This window comes from Corvus cornix, chromosome 1 (assembly GCF_000738735.6).
Source record: "Corvus cornix cornix isolate S_Up_H32 chromosome 1, ASM73873v5, whole genome shotgun sequence".
NCBI classification, from domain to species: domain Eukaryota; kingdom Metazoa; phylum Chordata; class Aves; order Passeriformes; family Corvidae; genus Corvus; species Corvus cornix.
The window spans coordinates 33,583,269-33,599,435 of record NC_046332.1 but is presented as its reverse complement, the minus strand read 5'-3'; the positions used below and the strand labels follow the sequence as shown (position 1 = coordinate 33,599,435).

The 16,167-nt window shown below is 46.2% G+C and overlaps 3 protein-coding genes across 23 annotated transcripts in view; 1 reads left to right on the top strand and 2 right to left on the bottom strand.

Moving 5' to 3' along the window:
• Positions 1 to 775, bottom strand: part of DLG2 (discs large MAGUK scaffold protein 2) — a 1,001,253-nt gene extending 1,000,478 nt beyond the window's left edge. For 11 of the 12 annotated variants that reach the window (XM_039562448.1, XM_039562454.1, XM_039562457.1 and 8 more), the window contains exon 1: positions 645 to 775. The gene's annotated coding sequence lies outside the window, so the exon portion shown is untranslated. Of the gene's footprint in view, positions 1 to 20; positions 437 to 644 lie in introns of those variants that run through there. The other variant, XM_020584330.2, reaches the window with a different exon arrangement.
• Positions 776 to 829: 54 nt separating this feature from the next.
• On the top strand, positions 830 to 6,518 carry LOC104690307 (transmembrane protein 126A-like). Of its 10 annotated transcripts, none has more exons than XM_039562664.1 (7): positions 830 to 949; positions 1,265 to 1,426; positions 1,515 to 1,632; positions 2,769 to 2,893; positions 4,742 to 4,935; positions 5,542 to 5,656; positions 6,252 to 6,518. In XM_039562664.1, the coding sequence occupies exons 3-7, from the start codon at positions 1,609 to 1,611 to the stop codon at positions 6,454 to 6,456; spliced, it is 663 nt and encodes a 220-aa protein (XP_039418598.1). In that variant the 5' UTR covers positions 830 to 949; positions 1,265 to 1,426; positions 1,515 to 1,608; the 3' UTR covers positions 6,457 to 6,518. The 10 variants fall into 10 exon arrangements, with proteins under 10 accessions (XP_039418598.1, XP_039418594.1, XP_039418570.1 ...); XM_039562660.1 differs by having other exon boundaries at positions 1,260 to 1,426; XM_039562636.1 differs by having other exon boundaries at positions 830 to 988.
• A 4,109-nt stretch (positions 6,519 to 10,627) lies between these two features.
• CREBZF (CREB/ATF bZIP transcription factor) lies at positions 10,628 to 14,865 on the bottom strand. The gene is given in 3 exon segments (XM_039562690.1): positions 10,628 to 14,188; positions 14,190 to 14,365; positions 14,367 to 14,865. Coding segments are annotated over 3 exon segments (927 nt in total). The 5' UTR covers positions 14,770 to 14,865; the 3' UTR covers positions 10,628 to 13,840.
• Between the last annotated feature and the right edge of the window lie 1,302 nt (positions 14,866 to 16,167).

Genomic DNA, 16,167 nt, shown 5'->3' with positions numbered 1-16,167 from the left:
GATAGATTTTCTTCATCTACCTCGTTAAGGAAAAGTCTGAGAAAGGCGGACAAGCTCCGAATGCTTCCCTTCCCCGCGTGAACGAGGAGCTGCGATGCACATGACAGGGCTTTGCTGTGCATCGTCTTCTCTGGGAGATGGGAACTGAGCTGGGGAAGGGGGCGGCTCTGCTTTGCTCGCTAATGTTCACAGTTGGGATCTGTTCGTCCCCGCATCCCGCGGGCAGGGACTCAGGGGCTGTCCCCCCTCATCCCCTCCCCGCTCCCCCGGTTCCCTCGAACCCAAAGGGGTCTGCCTGCTGCTTTCTGAGGCGAAACGAGACACAGAGGGCTGGCTGGGTGGCTGGGGAACTGGGATGGGGTGCAGGTGAACTGGAGGAGCCAGGCTGGGATTAAGGAAAAGGACAATTCCCCCTACGGTTGCTGAGGGACAGGAGAGAGGCAGGAGCTGAGGGGATGAGGGAGGGCTTGGAGGTGGGGCGAAGCGAGATACAGCCGGGGCGAGGGGCGCTCGAAAGGGGCGGGACGGGGAGGGAGCACAAAGGAGCCGGAGGCGAGGGAAGGGGGCAGCGGGCGTTGCGGGGGCTGAGGGGGCGAGCGGGAGGGAAAGGGGCGCGGGTTGAGGGGAGGGGGTCAGCGGGTTACCCCGAGGACTGGGCCTCCCCGCACCGAAGGGGGAGTCCCCGCGTCCCGGCCGCCGGTGCAGAGTCCAGACTCAGCCCCGCCGCCATCGAGGAGCCGCCGCCGCCATCCGCCGCCCCGGCAACCAGCGCCGGGCGCCGCCCGCCGGCCCGCGGCCAATCGGCGGCCGCCATGCTGGGTTGGCGGCCAACGGCCCAATCAGAGGCGGCCTCTGAAGGCACTGGGTCATGTGAGCTGGCAAGATGGCGGCGCCCACGATGAGGGCGTGAGGTGGAAGGAGCCATATTGTAGGCGGCGGGAGAGGCTCGGTGAGGGCGGTGGGGCTGTGTCCGCCCGTACGGCTCAAGGTCGGAGCCTGAGCCCGGCGGGGACGCCGGGAGGGTCAGTGCGGTACGGGGACGGCGAGTGGTAGTGATGGGGTTTGAAGGGAGGGGTTGAACCTCAATTTCCTGGCGTGAGGGTTCTGACCTGAGCCGGGCCCCGGGGTTTTGGGAGGACTCCCTCTGCCTCCAGCGGCGCGCAAGGCTCAGGGAGAGACGTGTGTACAAGTTGTGTGCAAGGCTCAGGGAGAGTGGGGTGGTTACAGATCCGTGACGTGCTGTGTGTGGGACCCCAAAGTACAGGTTTGGGGACCCTCCTCAGGCGGCCTGAAGCGATCCTGGTGACATCCTGCCTGCTTGTCCTGCTTTCTCCGCCCCTGCATCCTGCCTAGCCCGAACCGAAGCAGGCACAGTTCCATAGGTAGGACTTAGGACACAGCCTTCACGCTATAAAAGCAACTTAAGGTAAGTATGATTGGCAAAGTAAGTCTGGGAGAATTTCCTCTGCAGTGAAACGTGTAGGGAAAAAAGCATTTGAATCACTAAATTCCAGGTGTAACCAAGAGCTGTTGTCCAGGGCTGACCTCAGCTGGCCACCGAGATACTCTTACCACTTTCTGCCCCCCTCAACAGGACAAGGAGAAGGGATGAATAAAAGCTCGGGGGTTGTGGTAAGGACAGGGAATCACTCACCGATTACCATTACAGTCAAAACAGTAAACTTTGGGGAAATACATTGTCAGTCAAATCAGAGTAGGGTAATGAGAAATAAAGCCAAATCCTTAAAGCACCTTCCCTTCGCCCCGCCCTTCACTCCTGTTTTTCTTTATGTCCTCCCCCCTTTCAAAAGTGCAGGCAGACAGGGAATGGGGGTTGTAGTGAGTTCATCGTGTGTTGTCTCAACCACTCTTCCTCCTTGCACTCTTTTTCTTCCCCAGGCTGTGGTCCCTCCCATGGGAGACAGTTCTCCACAAATTTCAACAGGAGTCCTTCCCACAGGCTGCAGTTCTCTATGAACTCCTCTGGTGTGGATCCCTTCCGCAGGGGTCAGTCCTTCAGTAGCAGTGGCTGTCCCAGTGTGGGTCTCCCATGGGCTCACAGGCTCCTGCCAGGAACCCACTCCAGCACAGGCCTCTCACTGGGTCACAGCCTCCTTCAGGCATCCACCTTCTCTGGCATGAGATCCTCCAGGGGCTGCAGATGGGTCTCTGCTCCCCCATGGACCTCCAAGGGCTTGCAGGGGCACAGCTGCCTCACCCACAGACTTCAGGGGAATCTCAGCTCCAGTGCCTGGAGCACCTCCTGCCTCTCCTTGTGCACTGACCTTGGTGTCTGCAGGGCTGTTCCTCTCACATGTTCTCATTCCTCTTTTCCAGCCACTGTTGTGCAGCAGTTTTTACCCCTTCTTAACTTCCCACACACACTACCACTGTAGTGGTTGGGCTTAGACTTGGCCAGCAGCATGTCTATCTTGGAGCTGGCTGGAACAGACTCTGTTGGACATGGGGGAGGCTCCTGGCATCTCAGAAGCCACCCTTGCATCCCCCCTGCTACCAAAACCTTGCCACACAAACCCTCTGCAATTGTATGCTTTCTAATTTATGTCTACAAAGTATGGATTTATTTGGTTGGATTTTTTCTTACAGTTCTATTTGACAGTTAAGTCAATTTTAAACCTGGAGTATTGCCATGCAAAATAGGAAATGCATTTGTGATTCATAGTGGCAAAGAGTCTAAATGTTTATTTGAGTCATACTGGGGCTATGTAACTTTGATTATATTTGTTTATTTTTTCCTTATGACCCAGGACTTCAAGATGACAGGAAGAGAGTTTCTTGAACTAGATTCTCCACAGCAAAGACTAATTTTGGAAAGATTTAAACGGATGGAAATCATACAAAAGATGTTCAATGAGCTTCCTAAAGCAGATCAGTAAGTGCTGGTAAAATAAATGAAGATAAGTGCATCAAACATTTCAAGTCTTAGAGGCTTTTCTTTTTCCTTACTCTTGTACTACAAGTTTTCCTTACAGTTACAAAATTAGTTAATTGTGAAGATGCTTGTGAAGATGCAGAACAGAAAACTTGTTCTATGTTTTTTCAGTATGGCTATTTCAGTGTTGTTCTGGTCCTGCTGAGCTGGTTTCTGGTATGTGCTCCCCAGTGCTTAGGGTTCTTGGATGGCTGGTCAGCCCTGACTGGCCCTGAGCATTCTCACAGTCCTGTGTTAGAGCTGATAAATTTTCTAGGAAACTGAAATGTGATTCTGCTGGAGTCATCTTGTGTCCAGCAGGGCTGGCCTGGGGCCAGAACTGAGTGAGCATCAACCTGCTGGTTTCTGCATTTCATTCTACACCGCTCCCTGTTTCAGGAAGGCAAGACTAAGGTATCCAGGTGGTGGTGGAGGAGTCAGCTGGAGTCCTGCAGGCTCACCAGCGGGGTTCTGTGCAGCACAAAGCCAGCTAAATGCCTTCTGGGCATCACAAATGACCTTTTTGGTTTGTGATACTGCATGTCACTGCAAAACCTTACTGGACCTGAGCTGGTTCTGTTCGGAGCCATTTGCATGTGTGTATCAGTTTGGATAAATTTTTTAGAAATAAGAATAATCAGAAGCTTATTTATATTTTTTTTAATAGGACTAAATTGCAGGCTAAACAAACTGCTGGTAGTAACACAGGGCCTCCCCACACAGGTGAGAAGCAAAAGGCTGCAACTTTGTGTAGGATATGCCGCCGTCATGTTCAGCCCAAAAAACTCCTCCTTCCAGGAGAGCAAGGGAGGCAGATACCTCAGTAGTGATGTGGTAATGTCTGGGTAGAAATTGTGCACTTAGGCACTGCTGGAAACTGTGGATTTGGGGCCTTGGAAAGAAGTTGCTGCCAGTCCCTGGCAGGACTTACAGCTTGTATAGCCAGCTCACTGATGTCTGGAAAGGAAGAGCAAGCATGCTGCAGTCCAGCTGAGAGTTCCTGTTTACCCAAGCACTTGTTTTTAACACTAGGGAGCTCAAACAAACCCAAACCCCAACCCTTACATCCTCCTTTTCTTTCCTTTTGTTCAGTGCAGCAGTTCTGCACCTCACTAAACTAAGTAGATTCTGCTAGTCCTGGGTACATTAATTTGCTCTGGTTTGGATACTCAAATATGCTGCTAAAATTTTAATCTTGGTCCTCCATATTTATGGGCATGCTTGCCTGCATTTCACTGCCTGTGATTGTATTTTCCTATTCAAAACAAGAAATAGGTGGTGTCCTTGATGTCTGACATTTTTAGTGTTTTAAGTTTTGCAAGATTATCAAGTACACTTCTGAAGTCTATTCTGTATGATTTTTTTTTCAGTGCTTAACATTACTGGAAACATTAAAATGTAGAAGAATTATAAGTAGATTGACTTGACTATTTAAAATTATGTATTTTGTTGCATATATATTTCTTAATTTCTTTTCAGAAAACATTACTATTAGAAACATGCTTATTAGGAGAGCTTGAATGAAGTTTTCATTAACTGTAATAACTGGGAAAAAAAATTGTAGCAATGGCTTCTCAATCTTTCTGTTACTTCACTCTTGAAGTGTGTGTAAACATGTTGTTGTGTACACATGTAACAAAGGATGCTGCACGGGTTGCTTTTGAAAGCAATTACTCTCCAGTTTGCACCAGTGAGAGATTTATGTCTCTTATCCCTTGCTGCAGGATTTTCAGAAGAGAATTGTAGTGTTGACTAAACTGAACTTTTTTATAGTTCTCAATTGCTGAAACGACTTTCCTTCTTTCACAGGAACCTTTGTAATCATGGAAAATACTTCCTAGCAGCAAATTCAAGCTTATGTGGCTTAGTAGCAAATAATTTCTTCAGGAGCATCCTACATGTCAGAAAGGCTTCCTTGGTGTCCGCTATGCCAATGGCTGTTATTCCATTTCTTTCAACAGCAGCAGTTTATGAAGTTTTTGTGCATGACCCTTTATTTTCAGGTAAAAACCTCTTTATTCCTTTTTTTTAATTATTTGTTGAAAGGGCTTTCCTTTCTGTACGCAGTGTAACACTAGAGGAGCTTTTCCTCCCTGCAGAAGAGTGCTCTTAAACTGTTGTGGTCTTAAAAAACCTGTTTTTAAAGCAGAGTTTGAAAAACAGAATGCATTGGACAGCAGTGAGTGGAGTGGGACAGGAGATACATATGTTTATATATATTTCTAAAAAAATTTGTTACACATTACTTATTTTTAGCACTTTTCACTCAAAGTCATGTAAAAGTGACTGCAACAAAGCTGTTCAATTTCCCCCCATCTGTACAATTTCATTTGAAGGTCAGCTTTAGAAGGATAAATTCCTTATGAGTTGGAATGGGAATAATTGGTTTTGGTTTTGTTACGGTTTTTGTTTTGGGGGTGTTTTTGTTGTTGTTTTGGGTTTTTGTTGTTGTTCTTTTTTAAAAGAGTCCTCCTTTATAATTTTTTGCATACCCGTACAGCTTGGCAGTTTCTGTCCAGAGCCTGTTTTCAGGTTCTTGCAAGCAGCTTATAAATTGATGTGGTGGAGCATGTGTGGATATTGGCAGTGAAATATTGTTTGCCATGCAGGTCAGCTGAACTGTGAGGTCTGTGCTGTGATCAGAGGAGGATTAGTAGGTGCTGTTGTGGGTGGTCTCTATCCCATTTTCTTGGCTATCCCCTTGAATGCAAGCCTTGCAGCCAGGTATGTCTTACTAACCTGCAATGATTGAAATGTATTTATGGGTTAAATCTCCAGTTCTTAGTGTAAATTCTGTGGGTATTTAGTCTGTGCACACCTGTCTTCTTGTAGACATTTAGTACATGGAAAGAGATTTGCATTAAGGTCATCTAATTACAAAGTGAATTTTGTAAGAGCTATACCAAAGTGAAATAAGATCTGCAAAGTGATCCATTGGGAAGCCCTTGTGTTTAGCAGGAACCTTACAAGTCTCCCAGGGTGTGCCTGCCTGTGTGCAGTGGTGGCTACCATCCTGCCACCACTGAAGGTGGCTGGACAGCCAAGAGACCTCAATGACCCTGGGCAGTGCCCAGCAGCCAAAGTCCCTGGAAGGTGTCATTTTGTGTAGTTCAGAGCACAGCAAGGGCAGGGCAAGGTTTGGTGAGACCCAGGATGTGGTCGGGATGTTTTAAAGCATTTATCCAGAGAGCTCAGTACCACCAAGCAAATTTAACTTAGGAGAAGGAGGAGAAAATTACTATCTACATAAATATTTATGTTAAATCTTGACACTTGCATGGAAAAAAAGTAAGTTTCTACTACGGTTTTTGTTGTTTAGGTACATGTCAACCCCCTTGCCAGGGAAAGAAAATCTGTTACGCTACTGGCTCACAACTGCTCAGCCTGTCTTTAGAAAGATGAGTCTGGGTATACTGGTACAGGCTCTGACTGGGTTATACCTTGCCACTAAACAGCACGGAATATATATCAAAATGCTGCTGCAGATGAACACTAGCAGGGATCCTGAAGAGCTACCTGAATGAAGTAAAGCAACTTTTCAATTGCCTTGGATAAGTAACCGTAATAAACAAGGAAAAGAAGTGTTGCTTGCTGTCTCTTTTTAATAGAAAAAGTCTCTGCACTGGCATTTTTTGTTTTGAACTTAAATGCAGGTTAAACTTTTCATTATGCCCAGTTTCGTGTGTACACCTGAATAACAGACAGGTATGTTTCTTTGGAAATGGGAGGCAAGAAACGATTTATAAAGTGCCTGCTTAGTGTTTGGCTCTAAGGTGATGCTACATCTCTTAGAAGCTGTAAAAAATGGGTATTTTTGAAAAAATGGGGTTTTTTTCCTTCATAATCAAACCATAGAGATTAAAAAAAAAAAAAAAAACAAAAGGAGGAAGATCAAGGCAAGGTTTTACTAGAGATTCCTCAAAATATGAGTATTTTTTTTTCCCTGTTCTCCATTCTGCTACCAAAAAACTTCTGTCCCAAGATTACCCCTTTTAGACTGTTAGAAGGGTCACACTGTACACTGTAGAGAACACTTTTATCACAGAGCAGTCAGGAGTGCTAATCATGTCAGGCTTCCCAGCGTATCAAAAAAACAGCCTTTGGCTTTGTAACCATTTTGCCTTGAAATTAGTCTTTTCCTGAAGGATGGGACTGTGGTGAGAGGCCTCCAAGGGCCAGTGCCATTACCGGGATATCTCAGCTACTTCTACGATCAGTGGTCGAGGGTACTGCATTTATGAGTCAGGTGTGCCTTCACATTAGTGGCTCTATGTTCTAGAGCCATATAAATTGCCAGCTCTCCTACTGCATGAGGTGTCTTCAGTGTATTCTGCAGTGTGAGAGCTGAATCATGAATTCTTCTACAGAAGCAATCCTCTCAATGTGATGTATGGTCTTAACCCCCTGTAGGTGAGGGTTGGCCTCTTCTCCCAGACAACAAGTGCCAGGACAAGAGGAAATGGCCTCAAACTGTGCCAGGGAGTTTCAGATTGAACACAGGAGGAATTTCTTTACAGAAGGGGTTGTTAAGCATTGGAATGGACTGCCCAGGAGGTGGCGGGAGTCACCATCCTTGGAGATGTTCAAGAAACTGCTGGATGTGGCACTTGGTGCCACGGTCTAGTTGAGAATTTGGTGATGAATCAAAGGTTGGACTTGATGATCCTGGGGATCTTTTCCAACCTAAAGGATTCTGTAACTGTAAAAGCTGTACAGTTACTGGTCAACAGTCATGTACACTTCAATATAGTTCTACCATGCCCCGAGATGCACGTGGAAATATTTATTAATGAGAATTAAAAATTCAGCATTGAGACCTTTAGTTGAAGGGAGTTAAAATTTATGCTGTAACACTGATGAAAAATACATTGAAGGAGTTTCATCATCTTTATTTACCTTTTCCTTAAAAATGGGTTGTTACAGTAGGAAGATCACACATTCTTTCTCCATAGCCAGGAGTAGCAGCCTGATTTGTACAGGGAAGCAGCAATACGGACTCCCTGTTGTTGTTAGGTAGAGATCATTTAGTTTTCCTTGGGAAAGCATGGGAACACCATGTGACACAGCAATAGTTCCTCAAAGTATTGCTGTGTCACATGGTGTTCCCATCCTGGTCTGCACCCAAACAGCTTGGCCTTACCTTCGTCACCCTGACTGGAGATTCTCATGGAGCAAGTATTTTACATGAAAGTGAATTGTCATATCTCCGGAAGCCATCAGACTTTAACCAACAGAACCACTTACCTGTGATAATAAAAACATAAAATAAAGGTGTTATTGTGCAATAGTATCTTGAAGAATGACAATGACTGGCTCAGTGATTATTGTGTTTAACATAGTTAAAATACTGTAAACAGATTGCAGTGCTTTTTAAAGGGTGAGATTCAAAAGGATCTTATCTTCCATGTACTACTTTCATTTTGGTATAAATTGAAGTGATAATTATCCTCAGTCACCAAAATGCATGTTACGGTCTGAGCTGAACAAACCACATCCTTTTAGATACTAACTTCTTAAAGTGAAAGGTGAAGATTCTATATTAAAAAAAAGTTACATTCCTCAACATTTTTAGGAAGCTGCAAAGACTGATAGTTGTTTCCAGCATCACTGATGAACACACAAAGAGCAAACATGTATTTTACGTGTTCAGCACCAGTCACATCAAAGGTCAACTCAACACTCCTGAGACTGGAGAGGTGGGATATTATGAACCAGGAAACTTTTCAGTTACACCCTCTGTACTTCTCCTTTAACTACTGAGGGGGAAAAGTGTTCTCAGAATTAAAGTCTGAAATTGTTTCAGAATTCCACAGGACAGCAAGATACTAGCCCAGTTCTAGCATGCATGCGTGTGGAGGAGTGTCTGCACAGGAATCTGGGAACACTCCTCCGTTCCCTGTTTCATACACAGGGTACAACCTACTTCCTACAACCCCCAAGAAGTAAAAGGAGGAACTTTTACCAGTCCTTGGCCTCTGACAACTGTAATAAATTCCCCACAAACACTGAGTGAGAACAGGTTTTAGTTGGATCCTTTCTTCCACCATTGTAGTAGAAACAAGCCAGGCACAGGCTACACATATCCCAGAGAAAGGGCTTTAGGCTACTCCAAGTCTGAACTACTGCTAAAAGAATGCAAAGAATGGCTACAGATAAGAGCCAACAGACATACTGAAAAAGCACCACTGTTATCTTCTAGATGTTCCATTTTAAATGCTGTCTCAACATTACAATCTATTCCATGGCTCCTGCAAATGACACCCTCATCCTCCTGGTACATGTGCGAGTCCTGCTCTTGGCATCCTCCTGCTAATGAGCACAGGCAGTTATTTCTCCACATCTGCATATCCACTTAAACTGGGTGGAAAACTGTAGAATCAGCAGCTGGTAATGTGCAATTTTTGCACAAGGTGTTCTTTGAACAGAGTCCATTTGAACAGCTCCCATACCTAACATATCCTTCATGCATTTTACAGTGTAACTAATAGGAAATACAGCCCTATAACCAGAATATTGCTGATTCCAGCAGAAAACCTCCTTAACTACAAACTCTAGAAAACACAGCATTTGAAAAATCAGTAAATACAAAAGGCCTTTGTGTTTTGCCAAAGATCCCTGTGTTTCACAGGGAAAACAGATTACAATTTTGACAAATGGCATGAGAAATCTGATTATCCGGAAGTACCAAGAGATGCCAAGTGTTGGAACATGGTTCCCTGCATTTCCTTTGATATCATCTCTCCAGGCAGCTACAGATTACAGAAGCACCGATCTGTTTTTAACTCTCAGGTGCTGAAAGCTCTTCAGAGGAAAGAGAAGTTAATTTAGAATGCCACCACGAATCACAGCACCAGAATCGAATTCCAAAGGACTAAAGGAGAACTGAGCATGAAATTCTTTCTTATTTAAATGCTAAATAGTCTTCAAGTGACTCTGTGGGAAAAAAATGGTAAATGCAGCTAACATAGCTGTGCAGCTGAACACTGGCAGCACTTGGTTCTGTGGTATGTACAATTTACCAAACACAAGTCTCAGTGCTGAACAGGGTATTTCCTACAACTAGAGGCCAAAAAGGCAGAGCGTGCCAGTATGTTTTCATATTTTTATGCAGGGATTTTGTGAAATGTTCCTTCTTATCAAGCTGCAGACCACTTTAACTAGAATCCCCTCGTGCTAGAAAGCAAGTGCACTATTTTAAACTGTCCTCTACAAATAAAGCATTTAAGATGAACAGAAGTTTAAACATACAGTACATGGCTCACTCCGGAGCATTGAAATGTTGTCCTTTCAGCACTGTCAACGCTTTTGTTTTTAACACTCACTCCAGTGTTTAGTGTGGAAATAACAATTTGATCAAAGATAAAAATTCAGCATGTAATTAACCAGTCATGAAACTTCAGAGCCTAAAAATAGAACAGAAAGGAGGAAAATGCCAATAGACCACAGAAGGGTTTATGTAAGTATTTTACTCCTCCATGGTATATTGATCAAACGTATCCATATTAATAAAAAATTAAGAACAACTGTGAAATACAAGAAGTGCTGATTCTCAGAAGTTTCAAGGAATAACACCTTCATGTTTTCCTCACCACAAAATTACCTTTAAAGACAGATGAGCAAGAACATTTCTCCTGCATACCCTGATCCATTTTCTCTTGTTTTCCAGTTGATGACCCAGAGATAGCAGCAACAACATTTTCCCGTTTTCCCATTTTGTTTAATGAACCAAGACATTAATGATCAGAAAAAGTTGAAAAAACATTTGAGCCCATAAACTGAAAGATCAACAAGTCTGATTTTATTATGATATTGTATTCTTATCTGAATGGCACATAATTACAAAGAAACATTTACAATATATTTTCAAGTATTAAGTTATGTCATTTCAAGGCTTTCACTTCAAAAAGCTACATTAATAATACACCATACAGATAGTACAGTCGGTTAGAGTTTCAAATAACTTCCTCCCCTCTATTTGGTTTAAATATGATTCAGTAGGCACTAGAAATGCCTGCAGCCACTGACTTTCTTGGGACTTGACCTTGCTCTTGTACCACAATACATCATTTTGCATGTCAGAAAATCAGCTGCTCTCAGACACAGCCACAGGTCGTGTCATGACAAGAGCATTGTGCAGGTTCACAGCAGAGGCCAGAAGAACTGTCCCTGACCCTGCCATTCAGCAGTGATTCGACAAGAAAAAATGCATATTTAAATTAACTTAAAAAACACTCCTACACTGAAGTAACCGTAAAAATGCCACTGGAAGATCCCATAATCGCTACATTAGTGTTTCTCTTTTTCTCAAGCACGTTGAACTGCAAAATAAAGCATGCTCATGAAATCTGAGCTAGGCTGGTTGAGATTAGGTTAAATCTAAATTATTTCCATTTTGCATATCAGTCAGTGCAGGTCCTGGTGGTTAACTCTGACGCCTGTGCACTGGTATAACCAATCAGTTACAGCAGAGTTACCCAAGTTAAGACTGAAACTGAACAGCCCTGTTGATGCCACCACAGAGGTGTAAGGTCACACATATCCCACTAAGTCTCTTTTGTGCTGGCAATATCCCCTGAACAGATGGAATTCTGCATACAGTGGAGTAAAACCTGTCTGATATAGAATATTGCCTTGTAAAAAAAAATCATCTTGGATAACAGTAAATAATCCCAGCATTCAACTTTTTTTTTTTTTTTTTAACCAAAGACAGCAAAAGCCCTGTTACCTCTTTATTCTCATTTCTTATACTACCTTTTAAAATAAAGCAGGAAATGTGGCCAGCAGCTGGTCCCGTCTCTTCTGCCCCAACACAGCTGAATCCACTTTAGCATAAAGAAAAACAAGGATGCTAAATACACATATACTTTATCACACAGTGATGTTTCACAAAGAAAAATCAAACTCATGATGAACACGTGACAGGGTCTAGCACCAATAAAGCAAATGACTGGGAGAAAATGCTTTCACCTACTTAGCCTTAAACACAAAATTTAAGGCTTTAAGACACAAGACTTCAGAAACACTAAATAGCATCTTTTTTTTTTTTAAGAAGTTAATAAATGAAACTGTTTTAGAAAGTATTCTTTGTGAAACCTCACTTTACATATTATCATTTTCACAATCCTTCTTCCCCCAACTGACATACATTTAAACAACTTAAACATTATAGTACAACTGAAAAAAGAACCCACTCATCTTCTGTGATTGGGAGAAACACTGACTAGTACAAGAAAACACACACTGTTTGTCAAACTATTTTTCCTCCTATCTCAGGAGCAATTATGGAGCATTTTTCAAATCATTAGCCTCAAGATACATATTTGCTCATCTCCAAACTGTGCTTAATTATATCAGGTTATAGATTTCTGGATACTCTAAGAGGCTAAATTAAGAACTCTACAGTAGAATTAAGCACATGCGTATACATGCAATATTTTTAAAATTTAAAGCTACTCTGAAGTAACATAGGAACTTCAGTGTGCATGGGCACAGAGATTTGCTTATGGGAAGGTAATGAGTTACTTGGATGTACTGATTCTTCAAACCTAACTCTCGTTAGAGGTCCATGCAAGAGTGACTCCTCTATGTGAGGACTCCTCTGTAGAGATTTAACCAATGCTCAGGTTCTGTTTCATCAGGTCAAACTGCATCATGAATTAGAGCAAGCTAGAGAAGGGCTTTTGAAAGGTACTGTGCATCCCTAACACTACACAGCATTTTAAACCAACAGGTCACAAATTCCTTCTTTTCATTCAAAAAGCAATTTACTTAAGACTTTTGGGACAGTCCCCTGTATTAAAAGGCTATAAATGTCACGTCCCCCTTATTAGCATATTTTCCCTTTTCAGCTCATCAGATATGCGGTTTAATAGGAAATTTCTATTTCAAGTGGCATGAGCATTTTTTTTTTAAATTCAAAACTACCTCCTGCATTGGCTGCTATGTAGCTACTATGTAGCCAGTGTATTTGTTACAAAAACGAAAAGAGGAAAACAGCTAATGAGAGATGTGATTGTAACCTCTACTATTAGTTGTCATCCAGAGCTAGAAACATTTTGGCAGAGTAGGCCAAGGACCAGAGAAATAATTTTCTGAACCAGTCATTTACAAGAGACTGGGATAAGCAAAGCAAGCTGTCTGATACCACATTATGGGAATATATTGATCCTTACCAGGTTGCGAGGTGGAAAACGACTGTTCTTTAACCCCTACACAACGGAGCCTGGCAGGGCAACCACCTAAAAGAGAAACTGTCAGAGAGGTTTTAATAGTAATGTATAACTGAGATGCAGTACAATTTTATATGCATGCTTTCTTTTGCCGATCACTACTATTTTCTTAAGTCTGTCCAGTGACGATGTCATAATGGAGTTTGTGTTTGGTTTTCTAAGCAAGCATTTTCGGCTCCTCAGGATAAGCAGGCTAGACATTATCTGACTCAAGACCGGGTAGTCAGCATTATCTTTACTGCGAAGTGGAGCCGAGCACACCTTCATGCATCAGGTCGGCATGATCTTTTCACCCGAGTGCTGCGAACGGGCTCTGGCGGCACCTCCGCGTGTGCAACCACGCGCGTGTCAGTCTGCACGACCACTGTCGCACTGCTGCACACAGCTCTGCGCGACTCCCATCGCCAAACAGGCTCACACCACTACCGTCCACACGCCAGATTTACAGGACCTTGAACCAAGGCCACCGTCTGGCTCCCAACGTGCCGTTCGAGAGATTTTTTTTGTTAACCCTGGCCACTTAAGTAAGCGCCAGGTTCCCCTCCTTTGCATCTCCCCAATACCACCCCATCACCACTGTATGGATTCTTTTCCTCCGCACCATCGCCTGCTTCCTCCGCCGCGACGCGAGGCCCTTAGGGGTGAGAACCCCACGAGTACTTGCAGCAGGTACTTGACCCTACATTTTGAAGGAGGCCGCTGCCCGCCGAGCACAGATGGAGCAGAACTCCACCGACACCTGATCCCGGTCCACGTGCAGGCAGATCCCGCCGGGGGCCGCCCACTCCTCCTCCGTCTCAGTCACCACCGCCGCCTCCTCCAGGCCGCGGGGCCGGGAGCTGGGCAGGGCGTAGTCGTGGTCGCTGCTCTCGCCGGCGGGCTGGAGGTGCTGGTGGCGGGGGCTGCCCGTGTCCCTGAAGAGGCTGGTGCTGAGCTGTAGCCCGCCGGCGCGGGTCCCGGCCAGGCGGCTCAGGAGCTGCCCCAGCGCGCTCTGGTTCGCCAGCACAGCCCGCAGGTAGCTGCTCTCCCCGCTCCAGCTCTCGCAGGCGGCGGCTCAGGCCACGGTTGCGGTCCCGCAGCTGCCGGTTCTCGGCAGCCAGGCCCTGCAGGCGGCTTTCCAGCCCCAGCACATACTGCTTCTTCTTCAGCCGGTTCAATCGCGCCGCCGCCGCCGCCTTCAGCCGACTCCCGGCCCCGCCGCTCCTCCGCCCGGGCGCCGCCGGCCGCGGGCCCTGGCCCGGCGCGGGCAGCGGTTCCGGGGTCCCCACAGAAGCAGCCGCTCAGCTCCGCGTCCAGGTCCCAGTCCGGCCGGGCTGCCTCCAGCAGGTCTCCCAGCTCCAGCCCCGGGAACCAGTCCTCTTGCTCCCACACTTCCAGCGGGCTGCCGGGCGCCTCGGCCTCCTTCTCCTGCCGCCGGGGCTCCGAGGCGCCCGGGGGCTCCCGCCGCGGCGGCGGCTGCGGTTTGGGCCGCGCGGGGCCCGGGTCCCCTTCCCCGCCGCCATCCCGCCCTCTCGGGGCCTGTCCCGCTCCGGCCAGCGGCCAGACGGCGCCCGAGGGGCTGGCCCCGCCGGCCGAGGCCGCCAGCAGCTGCGTGAGGCTGTGGCGCATGGCGGGAGCGGCAGAAGGGCCCGGCGGGACGGGACGGAGCCGGAGGGGAGCGGGCGGCGCGAGGCTGCGGCCCGGCGCTCCCGCCGCGGGGCCTGTCGGGAAGCGGTGCGGGGGGGGCGGGAGGGTGGAAGCGCCTCTCGACTGCGCCCGCGCGCGGGAAAGCGGCGTCTGGGAATGTGGGAAGGGGGCAACTGTTACCGAATGCGGAATAGGTAAACATTTTCTTGGAAGAGGATGTCGTTTGATCTTTGTATCTTTTCAAGCCTAATCAACGAGCAGGGAGATTTAATCCGTGAAACAGAGAACAGCCAACAAGCTCTAAGGGATCTCCAGGTGTTAGAGAGACAAATTAATTGTCAGCAGAATTGGCTTGTTAAGGTTTAGGGTTCCACATGTTTCAGTGATCTCAGACCTAGGGGGAGGCTGACATAGCTTGGGAAGAAGGATGTACCACTGATAGTGGACACAAAGAATGCAGAATTTACAGGCCACAAGGACATCTGGCAGAACTCCCAAGATAAGGGAGAAACTAATAAACCCAACTCGGGAACTGTGTTAAATCAGCTCTGACTGGGTAAAATAGAATTCCAGCAGGGGGAAATCCCAACCACCAACTCACAGACCACCCACCCCAAAAAAGAGAAAGATTGAGCATGCAGACTACTTAGCATGAGAGGCAAGTGAATCATTAACCGATAGAATACTAATTAATGAGTGAAACAGGTAACTTGTAGCTTGTAACACCAATTCCCTTGTTTGCGAAAATGTATAAATAGTAAAATGTTTTGATAATTGGTTTGTTTGATTTGTGGAATACCACCAAGCATGCAGGCTTGTGCAACTCTGAAATAAATAATCAATGTCTCTCTCACATGTGTAATTATTGGCTTGTTGTACACCAGGTAACATAGGATTTTTGTGGACAGCAGGGTGACTGGTGTGGGAGGGTGGGGGTGTGAGGGGAGACGTGTGTGGTTGGGGTGATGAGAGGTGTGTAGGAAATGTGGGTGTACAGGAGGGGTGGGTGTGTGTGATGGGGGGGTGAAGGAAGAAATGGGGCCAGTGACAGGGGTACGTGTGAGGGAGTAGGGGTGAAGATCTCTCACATAAAGACATTGCCAAGGGGTGGGAAGGGGGATGTCCCTGAGGAGTGCAGAAGTTGGGGTCTTTCCCACCAGACCCTGTGGCTGGGGCTGGGCCAGAGGCTTGTGGGGCTGTTCTGTCACACAGCGAGTGGGTGTCCTCTGCCCAGATTTAGAGCGCTTAGGCACCTGGTTCCAGGGTCTCTTGCAGTGATCAGAGGGATACAGGTGCTCCTCCTTCCTCAGACTAAGGGCATAGTGTGTAACGTGAGGCAGTTGGCATTTACACTGTAGCTGCCAGCATTGAGATTAACTA